This window comes from Malus sylvestris, chromosome 11 (genome assembly GCF_916048215.2).
Source record: "Malus sylvestris chromosome 11, drMalSylv7.2, whole genome shotgun sequence".
Lineage (NCBI taxonomy): Eukaryota > Viridiplantae > Streptophyta > Magnoliopsida > Rosales > Rosaceae > Malus > Malus sylvestris.
Genome location: NC_062270.1, coordinates 7,338,715 through 7,366,635, shown reverse-complemented (window position 1 = coordinate 7,366,635; position 27,921 = coordinate 7,338,715). Strand labels below are relative to the sequence as shown.

Below are 27,921 nucleotides of genomic sequence, written 5' to 3'. Positions count from 1 at the left end.
AAAAATGCACACACTTTCAATAGACTCAAAAACTCACATAGGATGTATATGGTCACTAAATTCACATATGAAGCTTTAAGTCATGCTTTAGTTTCACATCAACAAGGCTATGTGCATTTGGTTTTTCAAAGATGATCAAACATGTACAAAACTAACAAGAGAATTAGGAATTTCACAAAACACATGTTAACTAAGTTCTTGATAATCATGATTCAAATTTGATCCAATTATATCATTGGGTTGGGAAACTAACAAAAATCTAATTCAAAACAATAAGGGAAACAAGACAATATTTTTGGATTTTTAAATTTTCCGATTTTTTTTTTAAAGAAAACAAAACTAAATAAGAAAACAAAAAGCAACAACACGGAAACAAATGAAATTCTAGAGATGTCTACCCCCACACTTAAACTGGACATTGTCCCCAATGTCAGAAAACACTATAATGCAAATAAAAAAATAAATGAATAAATAATAAGAAACAAAATAAAGCAATCGGACTGAAAACTTCCCTAATTTGCAGTAAAATCAAGCGATGACCCCCCAAGCTAAAATTCTGCAATCAACTTCAAGGGTGGAAATAACCAAAAGTTCCTGCAAAGAAAAGAAATAATTCAGTTAAGTAACGCAAGAAAATGTAAAAAAAAATTGCAAACGAAAAATTGAAAATCACGATAAAAGACAATGAATAGAACTAATAAGTGATCATTGGTCGTGCTTGTCGACTTTCCACAGCTTTCCTCTTGAACTGGGTGACACTTAGCTTTTTACTTGCAAGTGATGATTTGATGATATTGTACGGCGAAGCTTTGCTCTTTGGCGAAGGTGCCCTCCAAATGTTGTTGAAGCTTCTCGAGTTCTTGGATTTAACTCGCACTCTTTTTTCTGAGTTCTTCTCTGCTTGTTTCTTCTGTATCGCGGGCTGGCACAAGGTAGCTGTGTTGGTCTGATTCTTTCTTCAATCTTTCCAAGTGCCCACCTCTTGCTTTCTTTCTCCTTGTCCCTAGCTGAATTGTCTCCACATGCTTCGAGGTATCATTTTCACTTCCCTTACTGTCCCCCAAGCAGATGTGGTAGACGAAGAGAAAGCACAAGATGATGAAGATGAGTACTCGAGAGCAAGGCTAGGTAAGCAATCAGGAAGGGGTTCCAGGCAGTTGGCTCCAGATCGGAAGATTGATACCAAATGCTGGCTGATTGCTCTCTTTCTCCTTGTCGTAAAACAAAGATAAAGAAAAGGACAGGGAGAAAGCATGATATGAGATACTCTTGCTTTCAACCTTCATGATATGAAATACTTTTGCTTTGGATGGGTTGTTTGCAGAGGTACCCCAAGGAATAAGGAATACAGAGTAACTCGAAAGGTTTCTTTGGGAATACATTCTCGGAGATGAAGAAGTGTTGAGAGGGTGTGCCTTTGCTGTGGGAAGGCGAAGGTAGATACTTATAGGACTTTTCTTCACAACCGGAACTATTCTCTCACTCATTGTCGGCAGCCGGTGGATGGATGAATAGTACAAATTACGCGCTTTTCTGACAAAGCTGCCCGTAATTTCCGCAAAGTTGCAAGTTGCATGTGACGAGTGACGACATGTCTGTACAAATTGATCTTTTGAAATCCGGGGTTCGGCTCGTGGTTGCTGAGCAAGCCCAGCTTTTGAGAAAGGAAACGCCTCTTTTCAGAAAAGAATCCGGCTTTTGAGAAAGGAGCCCCGACTCTTCGATTTGCGAGATGACGCTTCTTCGATTTCTGAGGAGCGCCTCTTCGATTTCTTCTTTTTATAGAGGCGCTAATTTTGTTCCACAACACACTTGAGCTACCTCTTGTAAACACTCCCTTCTTGCATTTTTTTTTTATCTTGATCAGTCCGACTCTCTTCTTTCTTCACCACCTCTGAAAAATGTCTGGCCCTTTCGACCGTCGTTTTGACTTGAACCTTGATGAAGGAGCAGCCCCTCCTTCTCCAGACAACATATGGCGCCCGTCCCTCATATCCCCTACTGGTCCTCTCACCGTTGGGGATTCGGTGATGAAAAATGACATGACCGCTGCGGTGGTGGCCCAGAACCTTGTCACCCCCAGAGATAACAGACTACTCGCTAGACGGTCTGATGAATTGGAGGTTAAGGAGTCTCTGGCTCTTAGCGTGCAGTGTGCGGGTTCTGTGTCCAACATGGCCCAACGCCTATTTGCTCGAACCCGTCACGTTGAATCGTTGGTGGCTGAAATACAGAGTCTCAAAGAGGAGATTAGAGGACTCAAGCATGAAAATAAACAATTGCACAAGCTTGCACACAATTATGCCACAAACATGAAGAGGAAAATTGACCAGCTGCAGGAAAATGATGGTCAGATTTTACTTGATCACCGGAGGTTTGTGGGTTTGTTCCAACCGCATCTGCCTTCGTCTTCTGGGGCGGCACCGCGTAGTGAAGCTCCAACTGATCAACCTTCGATACCTCCTCCTTCCGTGGCCCCGCCGACTGCTGAAACTCCGCCGACTATTGAAGCACCACCTGACCAATGAATGCTATTAGTTTACACATCATTGTAAAATATTTTTACTTTTATGTTTATTTATATATATATATATTTTTTTTTTTAGGTGTGTTTTTTTTTTTTTTTTTAAATCAATGTAAAATATGTAAATCAATGTAAAAAGACTTTGTTTAACCTTCCCCCACACTTAAACTAAATAACACAAACTCACAGAAATCAACCAAATAACACAACTAACTAAACAAAACAAAATGAAAGCAGTAAAGATAAGGGTGTAAGAATGCAAATCTGATTTGGTTAGCGATTCCAAAGTCTCACTTCGTTGAATGCTTGGGTTGCCTCCCAAGAAGCGCTTGATTTAACGTCTTTAGCCGGACGAATCTTTCCTTTAAACTCCCCTCGGCTCCAAAGCATGGAATTTATCTTTTAATGGGAGGTGATACTTGAAATGATTCGGCAATGGTTTAAATTCAAGAGTGGGTGCCTGAATCATCAAAATCAAAAACATGTTAGTATAAATTAAAATTGAAATTGGAGAAGATAGCTTACTTTCTTTTTCCGACACAAACTCAATGACAAACACCACATCTTTGAACATTTCCGGGACTTTGAACTTGGCCAGGTTTACTATGATGGTTGTGGCTTGTCCCGTGTCATCAAACTCAACTGCTTTGGGCTTGATTGTCTCATGCACAGCCTCTTGGATGTATTCTTGATATGCTTCAACCACTTCATTTTCTTGAATCCCTTTTCTTGGTGTGCAAGGTTCTTTGAACGTTTCAATACCATCGGGAACTTGTTTTGGTGCACCAAGAATTGGGATATCACTTTGCACCTTTGGAAGAGCTTCCACAATGTCTTTTTCACTCTCTTTGATATTTGGAATAAAAAACCTGCAAGGACAAAGGACATTCGGTGGAATAATGTTAGAATGAAGTGAATTTAGAACTTCCTCACCTGAGTTGGATGACATAGGGATTTGAGGAGCTTGCAGCAAGAATTCTTCTAAACTGCCCAGGTCGTCCTCCTCATCTTCTGCTTGCAGCAGCAATTCATCCATGTTCGGGCTGTGTTTGGATGGTTCTGGGACAACTTCATCCTTCATGTCACCTTTCAAAGTGATGGCTTCATCGATTTCACTTTCTGCCTTTGAATTTGCAATGTTTGAGTTGGAAAGTTCACTTTGATCTCGAATCTGTGCCATGAATTCCACAATCTGCCCAACTTGCATATCCAATTCGTCCACTCTTTTGACTCGGTCTTGCATCTCCTGGTTTTGATTTTCTACTCCCTGATTCAAAGAGGTGAGTAACTTATTAAGTGTATCATTATTCAAGGACGTACCTGAATTGAATTGGGCTGATTGTTGTGGTGGCTGTGACGGTTCATATGGCCACTGATAGAACTCTTCCGATGGCGGCAATTGTTCTTCTTTTTGTGAACCCTGCGTCAAAGAAATTAGTCCTTCAAGAATTTCATTATAATTCACGGGCATACTTTGATTTGATTGGAATTGTTGTGGGGGATGTTGTGGTGGCTGCATAGGTCTTGAATAGAACTCGTCTTGCTGCCAATATCCACCTTGTTGAAATTGTTGAGGTTCATCCCACATATAATCTGAATTACCTCTCCAATCTGAATTGCAAGCGTTGGAAAACATGTTGCCCCTTGATTGGTTATGGCCTTGATATCCCCAAACATCTTCATTTGCAGAAAATTGAGGACTTTGATATCCTTGCCCATAGGGCACATCAAGTGTAGGGACACTTGGCATTGTGGTCCGTTCGGCATTATGAGTCAATTGAGCAGTGAGCTGTGCCAATTGAGCTTGAATGGTCGCAAGTGCCATGTCTTGCTCCATTTGTACCTAAAATCAAAGAAAGAAAAATAAATCAAATATCAAAAGTAAAATACACAAACACCAATATAAACATAAACAAAAACAAAAATAAAGGGATTAGCAAAGTTGCTAATCCCCGGCAACGGCGCCAAAATTTGATGCGAATAATATAAGCACACAAAATTTAAACCCTCTTTTTGACAATTGTAGTATAGATGTAAGTAGGGTATCGTTCTAGGCCGGGGATTAGGAGGGATTGCTAATCTATTCTAAATTAATTTAAAAATATTAAACAAGACTCAAGGACACAAAACTAGGCTAAAAACTCTAATAACTCGAAACACACTTAGAATGACTCAAAATAATGAAAACAATCAAATTAGACACTAGGAACTGAAATGGACGGAAATTGAATTAAAAGACTAACAACAATGAAAACTAACTAAATAATATAATTTAATAATGGGGGGGGGTTTGGTTTTGACGAGAAGTAAATTAAACTTAAATAAATTACAGAATTGACAAAAGCATGAAATTAAGGTGAAAGGATAGGTGACGGACTAGCTAGAGGGTTCTTCTCCACACATGACACATGCAACCTAAATTGATTTTCAGTTGTTCTTTCAATAAATTGTAAATCTCAACGCCCCAAATTAACCGTGAATTGCAATAATTAACCCTCAGTTTTTCCACAAGTTATTGGGTTGGATGATTGCATACGACAACCCAAAACATTCCCTACAAGTTCCCTACATGAATTGCATAATAGAGATACAAGCAAGAATCATTAAGTTCTATGAAAAACATAAGCATTGACGAGGCACTCGTTACTATGATTTGCATGAAACTTATGCCAAGAATTTACTTAACGTGATTGTGACTAGCAACCTTCACTACTTGTGAATATAAGTTCATAACGATTAGGTGAAACTCCCTTATATTCTAGCGTCAAATTCATGCATGTAAATTAAGTATGCATTCTTAATCGACATACAAAAATAAGCTATCAATCAAGCAGTTAAGCAAATTAAATCACAACTCAGAAATCACAACTGAAGGTAATCAATTCATATTACAAATATATTCATGGCTTTGAATTAACCTCTAGCCAAAATAAATTTAGTTACACATTATTAAAAAATTAAACCAAAAGTAAAACATGGGTTTGAGAAGATAAAACCAAGAAAACTAGAGTGAAGCTCCTTCTCTGTCTCTCTGTGCTCCCCGTGTCTCTGCCTTCCGTCTGCACCTCCTGCTCCGTGCTGCTTCTCCCCTAGTTTCTGTCGGTCTGTCCTCTCTTCTCTTTCTCGCTGCAAAGGCAGCTTTTGCTTCTCTCCCTGGCGCTGTGCTCCTGTCCTCTTATTCTTCTTTCATCTATGTTTTTTTCATTCATTTTTCTTCCCAGCAAGGCAACTAAGCTGCTTCTTTCTTCTTTTGTTTCTGTTCTCCTCTCCCTTGTCCGAGTCTTCCTTTCCTCTGTCCAAAAAAATATCCTCTTATCATTCCTTTCTTTTTCTTTTCTCTTTCTTTTCCTTTTTTTATTTCTTTTCTTATCTTCTGCCGTGCATTTTCTTCTCCCTTCACAACATGAATCATGATGATGTTTCAAACATCATCATGACTTATCATTATTATTTTTTTTTAATTTAATTTAAAAGCTGATCTACACAGACAGTTTTGACGAATTTATTACATAAAATTTCACTTGTTCTATTTTTATTTTCTTTGCATAACAAATCCTATAAACACAAAAATAACGTAAATAGCTCAAAAATATAAGGAACTAACTAAGAAAAGACGAGTGAATTCGAAGTAAAAATATATATAAATATGATCCGATCAACCACGTACATCTTGTGTTTGCTTCCCTGTCCCTATCCATTTACATACTTATCCACACTAGTGACTGGAGCAATCTAGCGAAGATCACAAACTTAACACTTTCTGTTGTACCAGTCCTCACTGATTTTGTGCATCAACAATTTTATTTGATGGGGAAGAGCTAATCAGAGTTTTCTAACAATATAAATAGAGAAGCAACAAAATACAGGAATTGTTATTAGCATTTCAAAAATCTCATTTTGCACTCCTAACTTTCTATAATTAGAAAGAAAAATACATTTATGAAAAGTGTGGAATAAAATTTTAAAAGTGCTAATAATAGTACTAAAAAATATATGTAAAGAGCATTACTTCAGTGGAGGTGATTCTAAAGTAAGAGATTTTGTTCTTTTTTTTTTTTGAAAAATCTTTTTTTTTTTTTTTTGACATTTTGTATTCTCTTTAACAAGATAAAAAGAAAAAGATAATATTGAACGTAATGAAGTACGTAATTTATTTTGACAATACGATATTATACACTAGTTTAATTATTACAAGTTACAACATCCAATTCCATGTTGCATATTATCAGCTAAAAGCATCTCAAATACACAACCTTTCACATTTCCACACAAAACGAGGTTACCCATTATCTTGATTTGCCCAAAGGTGGACCCCATCACCTTAATCATCGCCTAAAATTTCAATAACCCTAACATCGTGCCTACCGGTGGCAGCAGCCTCCTTAGGAACAGTCAAATTGAGCACTACATTGCTCATGAACGCCTTGAGCTCTTAAATCCTTGCGTCGTCCGGCAGCTTCATCCTCGTCGTGAAGCTGCCATTGTCGGTGCTGATCTGGAGCACTCGCTCGTCTTCAAGCGAAACAAGCACATCCTCGTTGGAGAATGCCAGTAGAGTTACCATGAGGACGTGGGCGTTTCCGGTCTCTCACCGGTTGAGTCAGGAGTTTACGGAAGAAAACAGATTGAATTCTCGGAAGATGTTGGCAGTTTTGAGTACTGACACGTGGATTGATTGAAAGGAGCTTGCAGGTTTTAGAAAGTAGGTGGGGGTAGGGGTGGGTTCGGTACAGTTACCGTACCAAACCCTTTGTACCAATTACTGTTGCGTGAGTTGGTTTTAGAATAGGAATGTAAATATTGTGTAAATATTAGAGTCCTTTATTAGGAAGGATATTTCTTTTGTCCTTTTTTAGTTTTACCTTGGAGAACAAGGATTGTATGTAATATATTCCCCATTATGCAATACATGAAAAATTAAGCCGTAAAATTCTATTTGGCATCAGAGCCAGGTTGCCGTAACCCTATAAACTGTAAAACAATATTTTTTCTTCCGCTGCTGCGTTCGGTCGATTGGTTTCCTGCGCTGTTGTTGCAGAAATTGGTTAGGCCGTGTATCCTGGAATTGCAGCATGTTATCTAACTGTTGCCGTGAATTTCTTTAGTGCAGCGCAGTACCTTGCTGCTGCCGAGAGGGTTGTGTTGCACAACTTGGTTTCGATCCAAATTCTAAACAGTAAATTGTGTACAATTGCTGTGTTTATTTTTTTTTGTAATTGTACCGTGTATTGACGTGCAGTGTGTACTTGTCTGCTGCTTGTCTACTACCATACGAAGACTTGGGGCTGCTACCGTATTCGTGGTGTGTTCTCCAATCAAATTTGTTGTCGCGTGGAAAGTTTGGTTGTACAATTGCAGCAATTGTTACAGTACTTGCTGTGATTCAACAATTAATTTTTTGTACCGTGTAGTGTTTTTGTTGTGGTATAATATATTTAAGGGAAAAAGAAAGGTGTAGTGCTTTTTCAATGCAATTGGAGTAATTGATTAACTTCAACAATTATTTTTTGTGCCGTACATACTTAGTTGCTGCAGTCCGTGAAAAAAAAAAAAAAGGTTTGCAATCGCAACGTGACACATTGTTGCTGCTTGTATTCCTTGCAACGTGTGGTTCCATAATTGGTGTGGTGCTGTGATTGCCGTGTATTACTATCTCGTGAGTTATTACAATGGTGAATACGGGTTGGATTCTAGACTCGGGTGCAACCGATCATATGACTTTTGATAAGAATTTATTTACTAGTATGACAACTAGTTCACGGAAGTGTATTGCAACTGCTACCGGAACAACAGCATCGGTTTTGGGGGCCGGCACTGTGAACCTCACGCCAGCCCTTTCTTTTCATCACTGCCTGCTTGTTCCTTCGTTGTCTCATAATTTGTTATCTATTCCTCAAGTTACTGAGCAATTAGATTGTGTTGTACTTATGTATCCACTGTTTTGTTTGCTTCAGGATATTCAGACCAAGGAGATAATTGGGCGTGGCACTAAGAGATAGGGGTTATATTATGTGGATGATGTCGTTCCTGGCAGAGCTAATGCAGTTCGAGCATCCCGTACCAATAATTTACATGAAGTTTGGTTGTTGCATCGTCGGTTAGGACATGCTTCGTTTGGGTATTTGAGGCGTATGTTGCCTAGTTTATTTCATGAAATAAAAGAATCAGACTTACATTGTGAGGTATGTATTCTCGCGAAGAGTCATCGCGTTTCGTTTCCTCCTAGTATGAATAAAAGATTGTTTCCTTTTGAACTTGTGCACTCTGATGTTTGGGGTCCCTCTCCTGTTAGTACTTTGTCTGGAATTAAATGGTTTGTTACCTTCGTTGATGATTGCACTCGTATGACTTGGATTTATGTGATGAAGAATAAAAGTGATGTGGGTATGGTGTTTCGATCATTCTTTCAAATGGTTGCAACACAATATTCCTCTGTTATTAAGGTTCTCCGCTCTGATAATGGAGGTGAGTATATTGGTTCCGAGTTGTCCGGCTTTCTTCGAGATCAAGGAATTCTACATGAGACCACTTGCCCTTATACCCCACAACAAAATGGGGTTGCTGAAAGAAAGAACCGTCATATCCTGGAAACTGCTCGTGCCTTGCTCATTGGTGCATCTGTACCTAAACGGTTCTGGCCTGAAGCTGTCACATATGCCGTGTATGTGATTAACCGTATGCCATCCCGGGTTATGGATTTTTGTACACCTCTCCAAGTATTGACAGAATTTGTTCCAGTAGTATCAACTAATACTCTTTCTCCTCGTGTGTTTGGGTGTGTAGCCTATGTTCATATTCACAAGATTCATCGTAGTAAGCTCGATCCATGTGCTCACCGGTGTATTTTTCTGGGCTTTGCTCCTCAACAGAAAGGGTATAAGTGCTACCACCCTGAAACTCGTCATATGTATGTAACTATGGATGTTACCTTTTCTGAATCTGAGGTCTTTTATGCTTCGACTCTATCACCTTCCGATCACCAGGGGGAGAATATGAGTGGTGATCTTGGGTGGTTGGAAATATGTAGCTCAGAGGGAGTATTTATTGACAAAAACAGCTATGAAAGCTCTCAGCAAGAAACTGCTGAGAATGGAGATAGTGACTCTCGGCAAGACACTGCCGAGAATGTGAGTATCATTCAGCCAGGTAGCACCGAACCAGCTGAGTCTTCTCAACAACATATTGCCGAGTGTGTGCAGAGTGTCAGCAGGGAGTTGCCGAAACAGTTTCACCGCTCCAGCGACCATTAGCTACAGAACCCGCAACCCCCTCTCACTCAAGCTCAATAGTGCCACCCAATATGTCTTCTCTGAATATTTCTAAGGTAAGTACTACTGATGCTCATGTAACTAATCCAGATAATGTTATGAGTACATATAAGTTGCCGCCAAGGCAAAATCGTGGTGTTCATCCTGACAGGTTTTCTCCTGAAGGAAAAGTGAAGTATCCAATAGCTAATTATGTGTCATGCTCAAACCTTGCACCAGAACGTCAAGCCTGGGTAAACAATGTGGAAGCAATCCAAGCACCAACCCGAGTTGAGGAGGCCTTGAAGGATCCTAAATGGGCTGCTGCGATGGATGAGGAAATGATGGCACTACATAAGAATGATACATGGGAGGTAACGGAGCCACCTAAAGGAAAGAAACCAGTTGGGTGTAGATGGGTCTTTACGATCAAATACAAGGCAGACGGATCGGTAGACAGGTATAAAGCAAGGTTAGTAGCAAAAGGCTATACTCAAACTTATGGTGTTGATTATCAGGAGACATTTTCTCCAGTAGCGAAGATAAATACAGTACGAGTTCTAATTTCTTTAGCTGTAAATTTGAATTGGCCACTAAAACAGTTTGATGTGAAAAATGTTTTTCTTCATGGGCACTTGGAAGAAGAGGTATATATGGATTTTCCTCCGGGGTACGATGCCGGAGGGAAAACCGGAGTATGTAGGTTGCGAAAGTCACTCTACGGACTTAAGCAATCGCCTCGTGCGTGGTTTGGTAGATTTACCCAAGTTATGAGATGAATTGGGTATTATCAAAGTCACTCGGATCATACATTATTTGTGAAACGGGGAAGTGGTAAAGTGACAGCCTTAATTATTTATGTGGATGACATGATAATAACAGGTGATGATTCGGAAGAGATGATGAAGCTAGAACAAAACCTTGCCGCCGAGTTTGAGATGAAGAATTTGGGAGATTTGAAATATTTTCTTGGCGTGGAAGTTGCTCGGTCATCTAGAGGTATTTTCTTGTCTCAACGTAAATATGTTCTTGATTTGTTAAAGGAAACAGGTATGCTTGGGTGTAAACCTGTGGATACGCCTATTGTGGAGAAACATCACTTAGGGATTTATCTAGATCAAGAACCAGTGGATAAAGGCAGATATCAGAGACTGGTAGGAAGACTAATTTATTTAGCTCATACCCGTCCAGATATAGCCTATGCAGTAAGTGTGGTGAGTCAGTTTATGCACTCGCCAAGTGTGGATCATATGGCTGCTGTTATGCGTATCTTGGCGTATTTAAAGTCTGCCCCAGGGAAAGGAATCTTGTATAGAAATTCTGGTCATCTAAAAATTGAGGGGTTCATTGATGCTGATTGGGCCGGTGATGTGACTGATAGGCGTTCTACTTCTGGATATTTTACGTTCATTGGTGGAAATTTGGTTACTTGGAGAAGTAAGAAACAGAATGTGGTGTCTAGGTCTTCTGCAGAGGCCGAATTCAGAGGTATGGCACATGGAGTGTGTGAAGTTCTTTGGTTACGTAAGTTGCTTTAGGGTCTTGGTTTCAAACCAAATGAGGCTATAAAGTTGTATTGTGACAATAAGTCGGCATGTGGAGGTTGATCGACATTTCATTAAGGAAAAACTCGAGAAGAAGATTGTGTCAGTACCATTTGTGAACTCAGAAGAACAGCTTGCCGATATTCTCACTCATGCCGTGTGTAGAAGAGTTTTTGGTGACTCACTTGTCAAGTTGGGCATGTGTGACATCTATGCTCCAACTTGAGGGGGAGTGTTGCGTGAGTTGGTTTTAGAATAGGAATGTAAATATTGTGTAAATATTAGAGTCCTTTATTAGGAAAGATATTTCTTTTGTCCTTTTTTAGTTTTACCTTGGAGAACAAGGATTGTATGTAATATATTCCCAATTATGCAATACATGAAAAAATTAAGCCGTAAAATTCTATTATTACCATACCAAACTTTCGGTTTGGTAAAATCTATTACCATTACCGTACCAAACTTTCGGTATACCAAAGTTCGGTATTGCCAAAAGTTCGGTTGGCATGGTATGGCAATGGTAATTGCCATTTTGTTTTGGAACAAAATCTGTTTTTGTTTTTTTAACCCAATTTAAGGGCAAAACTTTTTTTTTGTAGCTTTATCTCATACATTATAGATTAAATTCATCTATTATTCATCATTCACAATTCACACACATAATAATTCAAATGATGCATCAAGATTCATCATGAAAATTAAGCTTACAATCCAAATAGAAGTTACGAATCAAAACAAATAGAAGTTAACTATCCAAATATAAATTAAAGTTTCAAACCAAATGAAAATTGGAAGTAAACTTCAAAAAGGAGAATTCATTGATCAGTTATTCAAGCTTAAGATGTCGAAGCTTTTTGGGGGAGGCATTGAACTTGTAGAAGATTGAGTTTGTGTCAAGCCTACATTACAAACAAAGAAAACATATTAATTAGTAGCAAGAAGAATTAAAGTTGAAAACCATTTAATAACAAATTTACTAAAAAAATTAAAGCATATCTTTCTTGTTTTCTCTTCTTCCATTTCCTTGTAAAATTGAAGCATATCTTCTGTTGGTTCCTTGTAGAAGTTTACTTCATCTGCCCTAAGCCAACCACTAGTACGCACTAGTGCCTCCATTATTTTAGGAGTCAAGGATACCCTAAAGGGTCCACAACCCTCCTCCCTAGGCTAAATGCATTTTCACTAGCAAAAGTAGAAGTGGGGGTTACAAAGATATTTTGGCTATTTGTGAAAGAATTAGGAACTCTTTTGTATTTGATGTCCACAATTTCAAGATATCAAAGTCACCAACAACAATGCTAATATAAGTAGGGTTTTATTTTCAAATTATTGGAATATTATAAATATGTGTTATATAATTATCTATTATATAATTTCTAAATTATATATTATATTGTATTTTCGGTATGGTACGGTAATACCGTGGTAATGGTATTCATTACCAATACCGTACCATGAAATTTCGGTACGGTACAATACCATACCATTACCGATTGGTACAAAAAATTTGGCACAAAATCGGTATGGCACGGTTGGCACGGCAATTTGGCAAAAAAATCCACCCCTAGGTGAGGGTCATTGGGTTGCACAAAATGGTTCACGGAGATTTGATCAAACAAACAAAAAAATTTTAGTAACCAATTCTTCACAATCCTCATGAGTCATGACACAAAACGCCCTCTACACTAGGAGATGCAACTGGTAACATGAGAATGTCAACAAGAAGTAAACTAATGGGTAAACAGTTTATTATTTTGTCTCAACCTTTTTTTGTGCAAGATCCGCAATCCCATTCAATCCTGAAAAACTCAATGCTGGAGCGCATGTCCATAATGTGTCTTAAGCTGTTTTTCAAGTATCGTCAAGTGCCAAAAAGTCCCTTAAAAAAAAGTATCATCAAGTAAAGTGCCGAAAAGTGATTCAGGTATACTGAGCAAGCCGAGTCAACTTTTATTTGTCAAAAGCAGAGAATGAATCACTTAGATTCATACATGTCACACAAAGAAGCAACTCAATATTCGTCTCTGCAAAACGAATATTTAGCTCTTGGAGTTGCATATCAATAACACTGCAAAACATCTCAACATGATAATGATGCATATATGTCCTCGCCAAGGTTATTTTATCCCTACAGTTTGAAACATGTCATTCATGTTAGGAACTTTAATCTGATGTTTGTCAGATAAAGAAAAAACATGATTTGAGTAAAAGAATCCCAACCATTTTTTCAGCTCTTCTTTACATATGCTGACTAAGTTAATGGCGTGATGGAATTTTGACAAGCAGGGACGAAGTCAGAGATTTGTATGAATGGAGAGCATCCTCAAACAATAAAGTCATAATTAAAAAGCTCAAGAATTTACTAAACACAATACTTATATATTAATCCAGAAAGTTTTTCATACAACATTCCCTTACAATTCACTAAAAAAAACAAAAAAAACCAGCTCGCTCGAGTATACATACTACATAAAACTTAAAAGTACACAAACTTAAAGCAATTCACTAAAACGACATCATTATAGGAGAAAAAGATAAGGTTTGAGCTTTCAGATTCTTCTTCTTTGCGATGGTGGCTCTGCAAGTCAGCCAGATACCGGTTTCAAGAAGATTCAGATGCCACAGCTCGAATCCACCGTCAAGACAATCTCCGACACGCCATCTCCACACGCTAGCTTCCGATGTGGGTTGCCGTTTCCGTGGCTGTCGGAGGGTCACCAAGGACTTGAAGCCAAGGCAACAGGCGAGACTAATTTGTACTATTCAATTATAAGAATTTTTTGTGGTATGTAATTATAATGAAATTACAAGAGAAGGCAAAATCGTATAGAAATTTTGTATGGAAATCTTACGGAGAAAAACAAAAACAAGAATTCACAATCTCCAATCTCCAATACATTTTCTCCATCAGAGTTGAGGTTACCGGGAGGTTTTCCCCAGTTTTCCTCCAATGCAAACCAGGGTGGACACGATTTAGTTTTGTGCGGTTTTGAAGTGAAATTGAACTTTTTGCCAGTTCGGTTCCATGTGAATTTAAAGCTTGAACCAATCAAGATAAAACCAAATCATTGCGGTTTAGTTCGGTTTCAAACGGTTTTGATTTTGGTTTCAAACCATTTGCAAACTAGGATGTTGTAGCAACTAGAGGCAGACCCACATGAGCACCTGTCTCGGCATCGATGACACAAACTGTATAGATTTCATTTCCTTTGGTGTCTTCTGAATATGCAACCCATTTGTTGTTTGGACTAACCTGAAGGATTAAGAAAATGAATTTGAAATGTTGGGATCGTCATCATATAAACCACTGCATTGTAATGTTGGTGTACTACTCATCCAAGATTTACATGCTCCGGTGGGCATGCTATCATACACACAGAGTGGAGGTTCGGCGTCACCCTTGCTGCTTTTGGTTTTGGGAATTAAGCGGAACGTACTCTATACCTTTGAGAGTCCTTCGATAGTAATAGTAGGGGCCTTTTCGTTCGGGTATTTTGGCAATGTGATTCAGTTTCGGCTTGATTTCAGATGTTCAAAAGCAAAACCAAACTGTTTTTTCATACTACGGTTCAGATTCAAACCGAAATCGTTTTAAAACAGTAAAAATCTCCGTGTTTTGATTTTGATTTTCGATTACACTAGTAAATTGGCCCGCGCGATACTGCAGGACTTGAATGCACCAGCCTTAACTACATGAATATGACACATTTAACCTCAAAAATTCTACATAATCATGAATGAACAAAGGGATAGATAAATGAACGGTGTCGGTAAGATAATTCACCTCTCCTTCGAGCTTTTCGATTACAAATATATAATTGAACAATCCATTTTGAATCATATATACGTAGGCAGAAAAGCAAAAACTAAACTCCCACCACATAAATTAATCAGTAACCAAACAAAGCAAAATTCTTGGAGACCATAACAAACCCAATTGAATTTTCATGCAAGTTATTGTAATTGAAAAATAAAACATATATTTAAGTGCCCAAAATTTAAGCTTTACACCATATTCTGTTCTTCTAACACACACAGTTCTTTGGCCTTTAGGTAGTTTTTGTGGCTTTCGATCAAAAGTTGTACTTGTATACAAAAAGTAAAATAGTCGATTGTAGACATTGTATTGCATAATACGCCTACTTCATATAATTGCTAATAAAGGAACAATTCCTTTCTTTACTGACATTAAAAGGAACAATTCCATATAATGTCCATTGCTTTCATTCTCAAGCACGCACCACAGATAAACTAACGAAGGATTCAAAACTTCAGTGAACTAATCAATGTCATTTTATATTTACTAATTGCTATAACTCAAAAGCGCGGAATTGTCTTCAACTTTTTTCTCAATCCTCTATACAACCAATCATAACAAAAGAAGGAAGAGGATGATGCTTACCTCTTTATCGTTGATCACATGCATCTCTTTGATTAGTCTATTATCTCCCCATGCTTCTCAAATTACTGAACGAAGGTATCTATGACCAGATAATACAATAGACACACTGCACAAAGATATAAGCAAAATTTGATGAAAACCCACCAATAATCCAAAGCATAACAAAGTCAGAAACCGTTACCAAACTCCATTAAGCATCAAAATTCACCAAAATTCATATCAGTTGTTAAAATCTTAAAACCCCAATCCCACGATATTTTAAATTCAGAAAACAATTCTGGGCAGCAAAACACTGTCAAACTAACATGAACAAAGAAATCGCTAATAACAACAAACGGGGAAAATTACAGAACTTGGGTATTGCCCAAAACCCCATCATGTTCTCAATTCCAACAAAGTCCATTGAGCATCAAAATTCTTACTATTTTTTGTTAAAAATCTTAAAACCCCAATCCCATGATATTTTAAATTCAAAAAAAAATTCTGGGCAGCAAAACACTATCAAACTGACATGATCGAAGAAATTACTAACAACAACAAACAGGGAAAATTATAGAACTTAGGTATTGCCTAAAACCCCATCATGTTCTCAATTCCAAATTTTTCTGGGCATTAAAAATGAAGCTTATGGAACAAAGAGTAATATTATTACCTTTGCCAGACACAAAGTGGCTGTAAAGGCCTGAACAACCACATGCCAATCCTACCAAAATTGAATTGACAAACAAAAGGAAACTCAATTAAACCCACATTCCAATTCAAGCAAACTCAACAACTTCACCACAAATTAGATCAACAAAAAAGAGAAACAGGAGAAAAACCCAAATACAATAGGGGGGAGAGAGAAAGAGAGAGAGAGAGAGAGAGAGAGAGAGAGAGAGAGAGAGAGAGAGATTACAATGAGCGAGTGGTCAAAATTTGAAAGCGTGAGCGAACCCGTGGGGTACAATGAGCGAGTGGTCAAAATTTGAAAGCGTGAGCGAAACCGTGGCTCCCCACTGCTTCAAAAGGATTATACAATTTTGCAAATAAATAAAAATTGAATTTAAAAGAGGTAGTACAATTTCTGGCGATGAATGCTTGGAAAGAAAAGCTTTACCTTTCACTTGCTTTTGATTCCTGTAGCCACAACAGACACATCGCTTGTGACAGTTTCAATGGTAATTGCGAATTCAAAATTCAACAATCTAAACCATAATTATCTCACAATTTAGTTCCATGATAGACATACCAGACTGTCAACAGACCCTAGAAATAGCCCACAACAACAACAACAATAACAAAGCCTTTTCCCACTAAGTGGGGTTAGCTATATGAATCCTAGAACGTCATTGCGCTCGGTTTTGTGTCATGTCCTCTGTTAGATCCAAGTACTCTAAGTTTTTTCTTAGGGTCTCTGCCAAAGTTTTCCTAGGTCTTCCTCTACCCCTTCGGCACTGAACCTTTGTCCCGTAGTCACATCTTCGAACCGGAGCGTCAGTAGGCCTTATTTGCACATGTCCAAACCATCGTAACCGATTTTCTCTCATATTTCCTTCAATTTCGGCTACTCCTACTTTACCTTGAATATCCTCATTCCTAATCTTATCATTTCTCGTGTGCCCACACATCCAACGAAGCATCCTCATCTCCGCTACACTCATTTTGTGTACGTGTTGATGCTTCACCGCCTAACATTCTGTGCCATACAGCATCGCCGGCCTTATTGTCGTCCTATAAAATTTTCCCTTGAGCTTCAGTGGCATACGGCGGTCACACAACACGCCGGATGCACTCTTCCACTTCATCCATCTAGCTTGTATTCTATGGTTGAGATCTCCATCTAATTCTCCGTTCTTTTGCAAGATAGATCCTAGGTAGCGAAAACGGTCGCTCTTTGGTATTTCCTGATCTCCGATCCTCACCCCTAACTCATTTTGGCCTCCATTTGCACTGAACTTGCACTCCATATATTCTGTCTTTGATCAGCTTAGGCGAAGACTTTTAGATTCCAACACTTCTCTCCAAAGGTTAAGCTTCGCATTTACCCCTTCCTGAGTTTCATCTATCAACACTATATCGTTTGTGAAAAGCATACACCAAGGAATATCATCTTGAATATGTCCTGTTAACTCATCCATTACCAACGCAAAAAGGTAAGGACTTAAAGATTGTTGATGCACAAAATCAGTGAGGACTTTGGTACAACAGAAAGTATTAAGTTTGTGATCTTCGCTAGATTGCTCCGGTCATTAGTGTGGATAAGTATGTAAATGGATAGAGACAGGAAAGCAAACACAAGATGTACGTGGTTCACCCAGATTGGCTACGTCCACGGAGTAGAAGAGTTCTTATTAATTGTGAAAAGTTTACACAAGTACATAGGTTCAAGCTCCCCTTTAGTGAGTACAAATGAATGATTTAGTACAAATGACATTAGGAAATATTGTGGGAGAATGATCTTGTAATCACGAAACTTCTAAGTACCGAAGTGTGGTATTGTCTTCACTTACCTTATCTGTCTCATAGGTAGATGTGGCATCTTCTCTGGAAGTACTCTTCCTCCATCCAGGGGTGGTATCTTTAACTGGTGGAGATACACAAGGTAATGTATCAATTTCACTTGAAGCTTACATGTAGTTTCAGGCTTGGTCAAGCGCGATACAAACCATGTAATAGGAGTCCCCCAAGTCGCCGAGCTAGGGGATCTGCTGAAAGATGTGACAGACAAGGTAAGCAATCAGAGCTCCAAGCAATCAGTCCCAGATCAGAAGTTTGATTTCGAGTTCCGGCTGATTGTTCTCATTCTCCCTATCTTGCAGGCAGCATGAAGGATAAAGAGAAGAGAAAGGAGAATGGATGATATGAGATACTTTTGCTTTTGAAGAAGTAACTTTCCACAGGCTTATTCTTGAACTGGGCTGGAGGGTTTTCTGGTTTCCTCCAGAGTATAAGGCCGACTGAAGAATTTGAGGGTCAAAACAAGTCCATCAAATCTAGAGTACGTTCGACTCTGCTGATATGGGATACTTTTATTGTTAACAAAGTAGTGGATGTATCGGCACGTGTTCTGTTACGCTTGTCTCCACATGCTTCCTTGTATCCTTCTCACTTGCCCTATCTGTTCCTCAGGCAGATGTGGTATCTTTTCTGGAAGCATAAGATGTTGAAGATGAGTACTCGAGAGCAATGCCAGGTAAATAATCAGGTAAGGGGTTCCAGGCAGTCAGTTTCTGACTGAAAGCTTGATTCCAAGTGCTGACTGATTGCTCTCTTTCTCCTTGTCTTGCAGGTAAGAACAAGGCCAAAGGAAAAGACAGGGAAAAAGCATGATAGGGGATACTCTTGCTTTTAACCCTGATGATATGAGATATTCTTGCTCTGGTGTAGCTTGTTTGCAGAGGTATTATCGGGGGGAAAGAAAGCTGAGTATTTCGAGAGGATTCGTTGGAAGTGCCCTCTCAGATATGAAGAAAGGTTGAGCATTTTTGCAGGTCTGCCTGTCCGTTGAGGATGGAGGTCGACATATATAGGAGTCTCCCTAACAACAAGTAGTAATACTATTCCTTTACCCTGCTTGGTCATAGCACGATAGTGGGAGCTGCCAGCTTAACGTGTTTTAACTCTGTCATAACACTTTGAAAAAGTGGTCTGTGGTATCTGGGAAGCTGATGTTGCGTGTGAAGATTACAGACAAGCTTTATCCAAGGAGATCTGGCTCTCGAAGTTGAGAAAGCACTGCCTCTTCGGTTTTCGAACAAGCAATCATGTCGGGGATCTGGCTCTCGAGATTCGGAGAATGGTGCCTCTTCAATTTTTAAGAAAGCAATCCTGCTGGGAGTCTGGCTCTCGAGATTTCGGAGAGCAATGTCTCTTCGATTTTTGAGAAAGTAATCATGTTGGGAGTCTGGCTCTCGAGATTCGGAGGGCGGTGCCTCTTCGATTTTAGAGCAAGCAATCTTGTTGTGAGTGTTTTCTCGAATGTGAGTAAACGTTGGGCATGTTTGCTAGTTTACCTTGCCACGGAACACAGAGGTTGACACACATGGACTTTCTAATTATCCAGCAGTGGTGCTATTCCTTTACCCTTGTGGGTAATAATATGGTAGCTAGACCTTCAAAATTTATGTGTCTAAAGTTTGTTAGTGCTGTTTCTTTGCTATTCTTTTAACCTTCTTGGTCATAGCGATGTAGTGGGAGCTGCAAGCTTCACTTGTCTAAACTTTGTCAGAGATTTTTGGCAAAGTTATATGTGGTACCCATGAGCTAATGTTGCGTGTGGAAAGTGGATGATTGAACAATAAGATTCTCGTGCTTTCTACTTCACCAGAAATCTTCTACAGAATGCCTGTAATTTTCGCAAAGCTGAGTGTGCATATGACAGGTGCTGACAAGGCTGAAAAAGCAGGTGCCTCTTCGATTTCTAAGATCGGCCCTCATGGTCTCTGAGCAGCCCAGCTTTTGAGAAAGCAAGCGCCTCTTCAATTTTTGAGATCGGCCTTCGTGGTCTTTGAGCAGCCCAGCTTTTGAGAAAGCAAACACCTCTTCGATTTTTGAGATCGACCCTCGTGGTCTCTGAGCAGCCCAGCTTTTGAGAAAGCAAACGCCTCTTCGATTTCTGAGCATGCGCCTCTTCGATTTCTGAAGTTCCGTTGAGTGCAGATTTTTATAGAGGCTGACATTAAGTTCTAAAGCACACTTGAATCTCCACCAGTAGAACCTCAATTCTTACACTTCTAAGATCTTGATTTGTCCGACATCTTCTCTCTTCAACACCTTTGAAAATGTCTGGCCCTTCCGACCGTCGTTTTGACTTGAACCTTGTTGAAGAGGCAGCCACGCCTTCTCCAGACAACATATGGCACCCATCCTTCTTATCCCCTACTGGTCATCTTACCGTTGGGGATTCCGTGATGAAGAATGATATGACCGCTGCGGTGGTGGCCAGGAATCTTATCACCCCCAAAGATAACAGACTACTTTCCAAACGGTCTGATGAGTTGGCCGTTAAGGATTCTCTGGCTCTCAGTGTTCAGTGTGCAGGTTCTATGTCTAATATGGCCCAACGCCTATTTGCTCGAACCTGCCAAGTTGAATCATTGAAGGCTGAAGTGATGAGTCTCAAACAGGAGATTAGATGGCTCAAGCATGCGAATAAACAGTTGCACCGGCTCGCACATGACTATGCTACAAACATGAAGAGAAAGCTTGACCAGATGAAAGAATTTGATGGTCAGATTTTACTTGATCATCAGAGGTTTGTGGGTTTGTTCCAAAGGCATTTATTGCCTTCGTCTTCTAGGGCTATACCGCGTAATGAAGCTCCAAATGATCAACCTCTGATGCCTCCTCCTTCTACGGTTCTGTCCAGTACTGAGGCTCCGAATGACCCCCTCCGGTGCCTTCTCTTTCTGGGGCTCTACCGACTGCTGAGACTTCTCCTAAGCAACCTTTGTGAAAGCTCCCTCTTATTTGTTTATTTTGACTTATGTATATGTACATATTTGTAACTTATCGGAGATATCAATAATAAGCTTTGCTTCATTTCAACGTATTGTGTTAAATACACCAAAGCCTTCTTCACTAAGTTCTTTGAATTTTTCTTTTGTTGAAGCTTGTATGTTAAAGCTTTGTGAGTGGAGCATGTAGGTTGAGGTAGTGTTCCCTTAATTTCCCGAGTGAGGAAAACTTCTCAGTTTGAGACTTGAAAAATCCAAGTCACTGAGTGGGGTCGGCTATATGAATCTTGGAACGTCATTGTGCTCGGTCTTGTGTCATGTCCTCCGTTAGATCCAAGTACTCTAAGTCTTTTCTTAGAGTCGCTTCCAAAGTTTTCCTAGGTCTTCCTCTACCCCTTCGGCCCTTAACCTTTGTCCCGTAGTCGCATCTTCTAACCGGAGCGTCAGTAGGCCTTCTTTGTACATGTCCAAATCACCGTAACCGATTTTCTCTCAGCTTTCCTACAATTTCGGCTACTCCTACTTAACCTCGGATATCCTCATTCCTAATCTTATCCTTTCTCGTGTGCTCACACATCCAACGAAGCATCCTCATCTTCGCTACACCCATTTTATGTACGTGTTGATGCTTCACCGCCCAACATTCTGTGCCATACAGCATCGCCGGCCTTATTGCCGTTCTATAAAAATTTTCCTTGAGCTTCAGTGGCATACGGCGGTCACACAACACGCTGGATGCACTCTTCCACTTCATCCATCCAGCTTGTATTCTATGGTTGAGATCTCCATCTAATTCTCCGTTCTTTTGCAAGATAGATCCTAGGTAGCGATAACGGTCGCTCTTTGGTATTTCCTGATCACCGATCCTCACCCCTAACTCATTTTGGCCTCCATTTGCACTGAACTTACACTCCATATATTATGTCTTTGATCGGCTTAGGCGAAGACCTTTAGATTCCAACTTTTCTCTCCAAAGGTTAAGCTTCGCATTTACCCCTTCCTGAGTTTCATCTATCAACACTATATCGTCTGCGAAAAGCATACACCAAGGAATATCATCATGAATATGTCCTGTTAACTTATCCATTACCAACGCAAAAAGGTAAGGACTTAAGGATGAGCCTTGATGTAATTCTACAGTTATGGGGAAGCTTTCGGTTTGTCCTTCATGAGTTCTTACGGCAGTCTTTGCTCCTTCATACATATCCTTTATAGCTTGGATATATGCTACTCGTACTCCTTTCTACTCTAAAATCCTCCAAAGAATGTCTCTTGGGACCCTATCATACGCTTTTTCTAAATCTATAAAGACCATGTGTAAATCCTTTTTCCCATCTCTATATCTTTCCATCAATCTTCGTAAGAGATAGATTGCCTCCATGGTGAGCGCCCTGGCATGAACCTGAATTGGTTGTTCGAAACCCGTGTCTCTTGCCTCAATCTATGCTCAATGACTCTCTCCCAGAGCTTCATTGTATGACTCATTAGCTTAATACCCATATAGTTCATGCAATTTTGTACGTCGCCCTTATTCTTGTAGATAGGCACCAAAGTGCTCTTTCGCCACTCATTTGGCATCTTCTTCGTTTTCAAAATCCTATTGAAAAGGTCAGTGAGCCATGCTATACCTGTTTCTCCCAAGACTTTCCACACTTCGATCGGTATATCATCTGGGCCCACTGCTTTTCTATGCTTCATCTTTTTCAAAGCTACAACAACTTCTTCCTTTCTGATTCGACGATAAAATGAGTAGTTTCTACACTCTTCTGAGTTACTCAACTCCCCTAAAGAAGTACTCCTTTCATGTCCTTCATTGAAAAGATTATGAAAATTATCTCTCCATCTGTCTTTGACCGCGTTCTCTGTAGCAAGAACCTTTCCATCCTCATCCTTGATGCACCTCACTTGGCTTAGGTCCCTTGTCTTCTTTTCCCTTGCTCTAGCTAGTTTATAGATATCCAACTCTCATTTTTTGGTATATAGTCGCTTATACATATCGTCATAAGCCGCTAACTTAGCTTCTCTCACAGCTTTCTTCGCCTCTTGCTTCGCTCTTCTATACCTTTCACCATTTTCATCGGTCATATCCTTGTATAAGGCTTTACAACATTCCTTCTTAGCCTTCACCTTTGTTTGTACCTCCTCATTCCACCACCAAGATTCTTTTTAGTGTGGAGCAAAGCCCTTGGACTCTCCTAATACCTCTTTTGCTACTTTTCGGATACAACTAGCCATGGAATCCCACCTTTGGCTAGCTTCCCCCTCTCTATCCCACACACACTGGGTGATTACTTTCTCTTTGAAAATGGCTTGTTTTTCTCCTTTTAGATTCCACCATCTAGTCCTTGGGCATTTCCAAGTCTTGTTCTTTTTTCTCACTCTTTTGATATGTACATCCATCACCAACAAGCGACGTTGATTAGCCAAGCTCTCTCCCAGTATAACTTTGCAATCCTTACAAGTTATACGATCCCCTTTCCTCATTAGAAGAAAATCTATTTGTGTTTTTGACGACTCACTCTTATAGGTGATCACATGTTCTTCTCTCTTCTTGAAGAAGGTGTTGGCTAAGAAGAGATAATATGCCATTGCAAAATCCATGATAGCTTCCACATCCTCGTTTCTTTCCCCAAAACCATGGCCACCATGAAAACCTTCATAGTTGTCTGTTTCCCTGCCCACGTGTCCATTTAAATCTCCTCCTATAAATAACTTCTCCGTCTGAGCAATTCCTTGCGCCAAGTCTCCAAGGTCTTCCCAAAATTTCTCCTTTGAACTCGTATCCAACCCTACTTGAGGTGCGTATGCACTAATCACATTGATGAGTTCTTGTCCTATTACAATCTTGATTGCCATGATTCTATCTCCTACCCTCTTGACATCTACAACATCTTGTGTCAAGGTCTTGTCTACGATGATGCCAACACCGTTTCTCGTTCTATTTGTACCCGAATACCAAAGTTTAAACCCTGAGTTTTCTAGATAATTTGCCTTAAGACCAACCCACTTAGTTTTTTGTAGGCACATAATATTTATCCTTCTCCTCACCATAACTTCCACTATTTCCATAGATTTTCCCATTAAAGTTCCTATATTTCACGTTCCTAAACGCATTCTACTCTCTTGAACTCTACCCTTCTATCCTAGCTTCTTCCCCCTCCCCCGTCTAATAGGATCAAAGTACTTCTTTTGTGTTTCCTGTGTTAGGTTGATAGGAGCATATGCTCTCAAACAACTTTGAGTGGAGTTGTTCAAAAAGAAGTTTCTATGGCCCCCTTGCTCATTTAACACTGCATCCGGGTGCCGATGGAGATACAGCGACCCTTGCTCACTTATCACTGTGCTCGGGCCACACAGCGCGCCACTTACGGGTGACGCCCTAGCTTTAGCGTGATTTCGTTCTGGATTCATTTTCATAAGGATTCGAAGTAACCGATGAGTACCGGCTGTCGACTACCTGATGCCCTCCCCTTCCTCCTTTATCCGGGCTTGGGACCGGCAATGTAAATAAGACAAAATTCAAGTGATCAAAGCTAATCCAGAACTTTCTCCGCTCCCAAAGACAGCAAGAATCAGAACGTGCATCATCAATTTCAAGAAATTCACAGAAAGAGAGAAAGAAAAGGATAGAGTAGTACAAACCTCAGATTGACTGGCCTCGATCCTCTGGATTCCTCATTATCGTAGCAGAAATCAACAAAAGCATATATATAAGGACATTTTATCAGCTACTAGTTGGACCACCTTTATTACCTGCCATATACAGAGAAACAATTCGATATAAGAATCTCATTCCACAAAACTTCTTCAGTTCGAGCCTAAACAACTGCAAGCAAAAAAATCCCGAAGATACATACTTTCATCCAAATCATCCACCGACGTTAACAAAACCACACCCTATATCTTCCTTCAACTAAGATTAAAACAAAAATTGAAACCCTAATCATTCCGAAACATACTTTTGGAGCGATACCAAGACACCAAAACCAACCGCCCATTGAAGCTAGGGCGATACCAAGACACCAAAACCAACCGCCGCCCGGTGTGGGTAGTCACGGTAGGAAGGGAAGCGATGACCGACAAGGATGGCAGAGGGCACTATGCCCATCCCTGCCGCCACACCACCAACCACACCACCATGAAGGACCCTATTAGACCGAAACGATAGATCCAAAGGCAAAGCCCTCGGAAAGCCCAAAATACCAGGAGAAACGGGTCTACACAAACCAGTAGCAATCTACCGCCGAGACAAAAGCTGCACAACAACTCGTGAGTAACCATGCCGCCGGGAGCACCCAAAAAATCTCCCCCTACTTTAGACTAAAGTAAAGTGCTCATTCCTAAATGCAGTGGCATGTGGAATATTCACGTATAAATGAAATCCCTCATAATCTTTGGGGAATGGTAAGATTGTTTAAAGCCTTTGGTATGCATACTCACTATCTTCAAATCTAGTGTAATCCACCAAAATTCTTAACCTACTGAAATTCCACAAAACTTTTAAGTTTTTTAATACACATAAATTTGCGTGGACTTTAAAAATGTCAATTAAAATCTTAAGTGACTACACATAAATTTAAATGAATTTTAAAAAGACTACCCAAAATTTTGAATTCTCTTGGGGTGCGTTTGTTGTACAGAACTATCTCGGACTGTACTAACTTCATGAACTAAGCCGGACTGTCTCAAAATAGACTAAACTGGACTAACTTAATTAAGCTTTTGGTACAGTGTTGGACAAAAAAATAGGATAATAAAAAAAAAAACTCATGATATATAACAAAATATTCATATTATTTGCTTCAACTTCAATTTCAACCACCATTAAAATTTTCATTCAAAATTTTCAACATCCAATTCCCTATTCCAACACTAAAATGCTAAATTTCAAATTACCCAGTTCAAAAATCATCAAAAACCAATCCTCTAGTGGAAGAACATATACACTATTTATGCCAAACGATTGTCTTGATTCTGTCGCCGATTACATCAAGAAAGCTTCTAACATTCAAGTTAATTCTTGATGCATGACCAGAAAATTCCAAAACTTGACAAGAAATGCAATTACAAATTTTCTATCTTTCAGATGAAAAATTGGGACAAATTGCAAAGTGGATTTGATAATTCGGAAAATTGGAGACAGAGAATTGGGGGAGGGAGTTGCCAAATGTCTTCAGGGAAGCCATATTTGATAAGCTCCTCGTTCTCGAACTTGTCGAGGTCCAGAAGAAAGTACAAGCTTGGAGGCAGATTGAACTTTGTCTTGATTTTGGCAAAATTGTGCGTTTGTATTTGATACCCTAGAGGAGTAGACGTTTTGAAATTCTAGGTATGCAACGTTGCAATTCCTAATTCGTCTTGATTCTGGGAAATTTGATGTCCGCTGGGACTTAAAAACAGCGAGAGAGATGGAAGGCTTAGATAGTCTTGGATGTAAGGAGATAACTTACTGGCGCTTGGCGGCCTAGAGGAGGATGCGGTGGTCGGTGGAGCGGTATCTGGAGTTGCAGGCACGATGTTCGATGGCGCGAGAGCTGGAGCTACTGGATCAATTGATTGCGAGCCAAGAAGAAGAAAAGCTTAATGGCAGCGGGTTGGGGATGTGAGGAAGACGAAGAGGAAGATGAAGCGAGCTGAGGAAGTCGAAGAGAGGAAGACGCAGACGAAGCAGACAAAGCTAAGGGATGGTCTTAGCAATCCGACACTTCTCGGGCGGTCTCGCTAAGAGCTCCTCCTAGTGAAGGAGTTAGTCGAGGAGAATCCGGCGTAATACCATTAAACGTAGTCCCACATTGGTGTCTAGTCGGAATGGGCAACGGTTATGGTCGGTAACCGTGTTTATTTATCCATAACCGTTTATACTTATACTCACATAACCATTTAATTTTTTGGTAATTGCCTAAACGGTTATACTCATACCCATAACCGTTTATAAACGATTAACCATACCCATTTACCCTTTTTAATCCGTTTATCTTTTTTTTTTTTTTTTTTTACCATTTCCACTTTTCACCCGTCTACATGTTTTTTTAATAACTTGAAAATTTAAAAAAAAATTGTTTTCTTTTTGACAATTAAACACCGTTATAAGTACATTCATTATACATTTCCGTATTTTAATTTTTTAAGTCCTTATACCTTTCCAATAATTAAAATAATAATTTACGGACGATATAAGCATATATATGTTACAGACATAATCAATATGCACTTGTAATTAGCATAGTGTAAAAAATAAAACGATGCATGTTGGCGAGGGCCAAACAGTGTGTGGCTTGCCAAAAAGGTTTATGCTTTGTAGGCTTGTATTAAAAATTGGAGTAATAGAAATATAAGTTATTGAGCACATCATATAGGTTTTATGCTACACAAATCATTCACTATAATCAATAGCATTGATCTAAGTTTTGTTCGATAGTGAACATGGTTTGTGTTAATTTTACATATATAAAATAAATGGGTAAACGGTTACCCGTTTATAACCGTGATTAATACTCATAACCGCCCATTTAAATTTCGCGGGTAAACGGTTATACCCATAACCGTTTATTTATCTAAACGGTTACCCATAACCGTAACCATTTAATTTAAATGGGTGAGTAACCGTAGTTACTTATAACCAATGAGTATTTGTCCTTCCCTAATGCCTAGTCCAGTGAACCTTAAGGAGCCCAAACAAACTCACCCCAGTAGCTCAAGTCAGCTACTGATAATATAAATCTTTTTTCTTTTATGAATAAACGAGTATATTAGAAAAGGAAGAAGG

The 27,921-nt window shown here is 39.4% G+C and overlaps 3 protein-coding genes and 1 long non-coding RNA gene across 7 annotated transcripts in view; all 4 read right to left on the bottom strand.

The window, feature by feature from the left end:
- Positions 1-24,606, bottom strand: part of LOC126589132 (uncharacterized) — a 41,875-nt gene extending 17,269 nt beyond the window's left edge. The window contains exon 1 of one of the 2 annotated variants that reach the window (XM_050254358.1): positions 22,800-24,606. In XM_050254358.1, coding sequence (XP_050110315.1) covers positions 23,322-24,236 — 915 coding nt within the window. In that variant the 5' untranslated portion in view covers positions 24,237-24,606 and the 3' untranslated portion in view covers positions 22,800-23,321. Of the gene's footprint in view, positions 1-22,577 lie in introns of both variants that reach the window. The other variant, XM_050254359.1, reaches the window with a different exon arrangement.
- On the bottom strand, positions 481-3,552 carry LOC126589156 (uncharacterized). Its single transcript, XM_050254384.1, has 2 exons — positions 3,050-3,552; positions 481-594 (listed from the first exon to the last, which is right to left on the bottom strand). Exons 1-2 carry the CDS (start codon positions 3,471-3,473, stop codon positions 569-571), a joined length of 450 nt encoding a protein of 149 aa, XP_050110341.1. The 5' UTR covers positions 3,474-3,552; the 3' UTR covers positions 481-568.
- Positions 15,070-26,932, bottom strand: LOC126589180 (uncharacterized). 3 transcript variants are annotated; one of them, XR_007611744.1, is made up of 4 exons: positions 26,606-26,932; positions 24,798-24,908; positions 16,370-16,420; positions 15,070-15,823 (listed from the first exon to the last, which is right to left on the bottom strand). It is a non-coding gene; the product is annotated as an uncharacterized LOC126589180 (long non-coding RNA). The 3 variants fall into 3 exon arrangements; XR_007611745.1 differs by lacking the exon at positions 26,606-26,932 and adding an exon at positions 25,013-25,139; XR_007611742.1 differs by lacking the exon at positions 16,370-16,420 and having other exon boundaries at positions 26,606-26,930.
- Positions 17,046-22,258, bottom strand: LOC126589141 (uncharacterized). Its single transcript, XM_050254370.1, has 2 exons — positions 21,684-22,258; positions 17,046-17,278 (listed from the first exon to the last, which is right to left on the bottom strand). Exons 1-2 carry the CDS (start codon positions 22,069-22,071, stop codon positions 17,046-17,048), a joined length of 621 nt encoding a protein of 206 aa, XP_050110327.1. The 5' UTR covers positions 22,072-22,258.
- Positions 26,933-27,921: the final 989 nt, after the last annotated feature.